Genomic DNA, 2,755 nt, shown 5'->3' on the forward strand with positions numbered 1-2,755 from the left:
TTTTTTTTGTAAGAGGTGCAGCTGCTGAGAATTATTTTTGTTTCTTAACCGGTTTGGCTAGTGTCATTGCTATGTGTGCAAAGCATAGCCAAGGAAGGTATACTTAATTTTAATTTTATACGTTTTTTATCAAGCTTGCTTAATATTGTGCACAGCATACAACCTATATTGTATGTATTTATTGTATTTTATTTATTAATGTTAATATTTCTGTAGAATTTTAGAGTCTTTGTTTTTATCCTTGTGGTATTGAAAATGGTATCGAGTATCGAATATTTTCCTTAGTATCGGTATCGAGTTGAAAAGTTTAGTATCGTGACAACCCTACTTCCTATCACCTCCTCCTTCCCCCCAGTGAGGAGTTGTACAGCTTGATGGCTTGAGTCCAGCAGTCTGTTGCTCCTGGATTTGGGGAGCAGCAATCTCCCTCTGATCAGGTTCCTCTGAGGGGTGAAGACGGTCTGGCATTGTCCATAATGTCCAGCAGTGTCTCTGCCACCGTCCCCAGAGGGTCCAGCTTCCAGCCAATCACAGAGCCGGCTGGCCTTCCCAGTTGGTCCAGTCTGGAGGCGTCCTTCATGGAGGTGCTGCTCCCCCAGCACCACGGCGCAGAAGAGGACACTGGAAACCATTAACATGTGTCTGTGGAATATTTACGCACTCCATATGGAGAATTTCTTCATGTGCTCAAAGGTGTAACAGGGAATAAAGAAGGACGGTGATTTCAGTCAGGTGATGGATGCAATAATTATTCAAGAGGTTGGAATCCTCTATGGCCAGACAGGCAACACACCTGCATATATGAAGAACCTTCAACAAAACATCAAACATTTTATTCCCATTGCATTAAAACCTACTCAGGAATAGATTTCTTTCTGATATCTAAAACTTTAGAAGATCAGTGGTGAGTTTTGTCATTGCGGCCATAGTGATCAGTGACCCTGCTGACTACTGCAGTCAAAGAAAGGACATCGCAGGATTAGCACCATGTTCTTACAGAATACATGATTAATGAAGAGCTTTCAGAAGATCTCAAAATGGGATAATATGGAATCCACAGAAAAACTAGAACTATGTGGGAAGCATCTAAAGTATAACTGCATATGTAGATATTATGATAACGACGTTAAGAAGGAGTTACTAAAACGATGACATTTATTATGAGTTATTACGATAATCACGTTTAGAATGAGTTACTAAAACGATAACGTTTATTGTGAGTTATTACAACAATAAAGACGTTNATTTATATTTTTTTAAAACAAAGCGGTGCGTGTATGACATCATCCACGCGGCAGACTGTAGTAGTGACAGGCAGCCCGGGCCACAGGCGGCGACGCTCTACCCCTTCTATTCATTCTAGCTAACCTGAATGGTTCATCTGGAGAGCGAGATCATCTGTGGTTGCAGCAGTAGACATCTTCCAGGCATGAGAGGAAAACTAGCATCAGTTCAGCGGACAGGATGGATGAACGGTAGCTGGCGTACGGATGATGTCATACACGCGCCGCTTTGTTTTTAAGCTTTCCCTTTAAGCTGCAGAAGCTCCAGCGTTGAACGCTCCAATGAGCGTCTACCACCGCCTGGCTGGGCTGCAGGACCTTTCCTGCACTGCTAGATGTCCTCCACCATCAGCTTCCCATGTAGATCAGATGCTCTGAAGCCCACAACACGTTTGGTCTGAGAGCAACATTTAGCTGATGCAGGAAGATAGACCTGTAGAGGTCTGTGCTACAGATGATCTGGAGAAGCCTCTGACTTTATCAGCTTCTTTCAGTCATTAGCTCTGATGATGATGATGATGATGGAGGCAGAGATCAGACTCTCCACAGCAGACTGACAGCAGATCTGCAGCATCTGAAGGACCTCAGCTTCCTCTAGAAGTCCAGTTAAACTCCACTGGTATCATTTTACAATGATATCCACAAAGTGAGAAGTATTGCTAAAAAACCTCAGAGCTTCCCTTTTCTAATAGAAGATAAAGGAAGAATGTTCTCAGATTTAATCCCGGTCTGGAGAAGAGCCAGATTAGCGCTGAATCTAAAAGGCGTCCTGTAGGTCAGGCCGGATCACTTACAGTCTTCGCTTTGTTCAGGTGATTCATGCAGATGTAGCCTCGGTGGCGGCTGCGCAGGTAGACCACATAGATGGGGGCACATATCCACAGGTAGAGGCATGGCACCCACACCAGGACGGTGTTTTGGAAACACGGAGTGACGTCCGGATTAGAGGTATTCCAGGTTCTGTTCCAATCCTGATAGGAGAAAAAGGTCAGAAGGTTAAAGACGATGAGAAACAATCAATAGTTCAAGGTTTCCCAACCTTCTTTGACCTGACTTCCTCTTTGGTCATTGAGTCTTACCATCAGCCCCCCCTTAGATAAAAGCATTGATGACTGACGTTCTGATTCAACTAATAAATAAACATTTTATTTGAGCATTTTATTCTTTCCATCTTCCATAAAAACAACATAAACATGTTTCCAGGATGTTAGTAAAGTGGGACCTGTGAGAGTGACGGCTGCAGACTAGCCTGGCTCCTGAAACACACTTTAAACTTCTCTTAAAGTCAATCTTTGGGGGGGGGCTGAGCCTCGTCCCTCTTCCTATTAGGGTTGTCAAAAGTATCGATACTCAAAAAAGAATCGATACTGAAATGTTGTATCCGGATACAATACTCGTTTTTAAAAGTATCAATACAGTGCCACCACCAGTGGCACCTAAGCAGTCATTCATCTAAAGTGCAGAATAGAGGA

At 43.2% G+C, this 2,755-nt stretch overlaps 1 protein-coding gene across 1 annotated transcript in view; it reads right to left on the bottom strand.

The window, feature by feature from the left end:
• Nucleotides 1–2,293, bottom strand: part of LOC107104207 (multidrug resistance-associated protein 1-like) — a gene marked incomplete at its 5' end in the record, with an annotated part of 45,932 nt that extends 43,639 nt beyond the window's left edge. The window contains one exon of the mRNA XM_015404153.1: nucleotides 2,078–2,293. Coding sequence (XP_015259639.1) covers nucleotides 2,078–2,293 — 216 coding nt within the window. The remainder of the gene's footprint in view (nucleotides 1–2,077) is intronic.
• Nucleotides 2,294–2,755: the final 462 nt, after the last annotated feature.

The sequence above is a fragment of the Cyprinodon variegatus genome, unplaced genomic scaffold, assembly GCF_000732505.1.
Source record: "Cyprinodon variegatus isolate N-32 unplaced genomic scaffold, C_variegatus-1.0 Scaffold1649, whole genome shotgun sequence".
Lineage (NCBI taxonomy): Eukaryota > Metazoa > Chordata > Actinopteri > Cyprinodontiformes > Cyprinodontidae > Cyprinodon > Cyprinodon variegatus.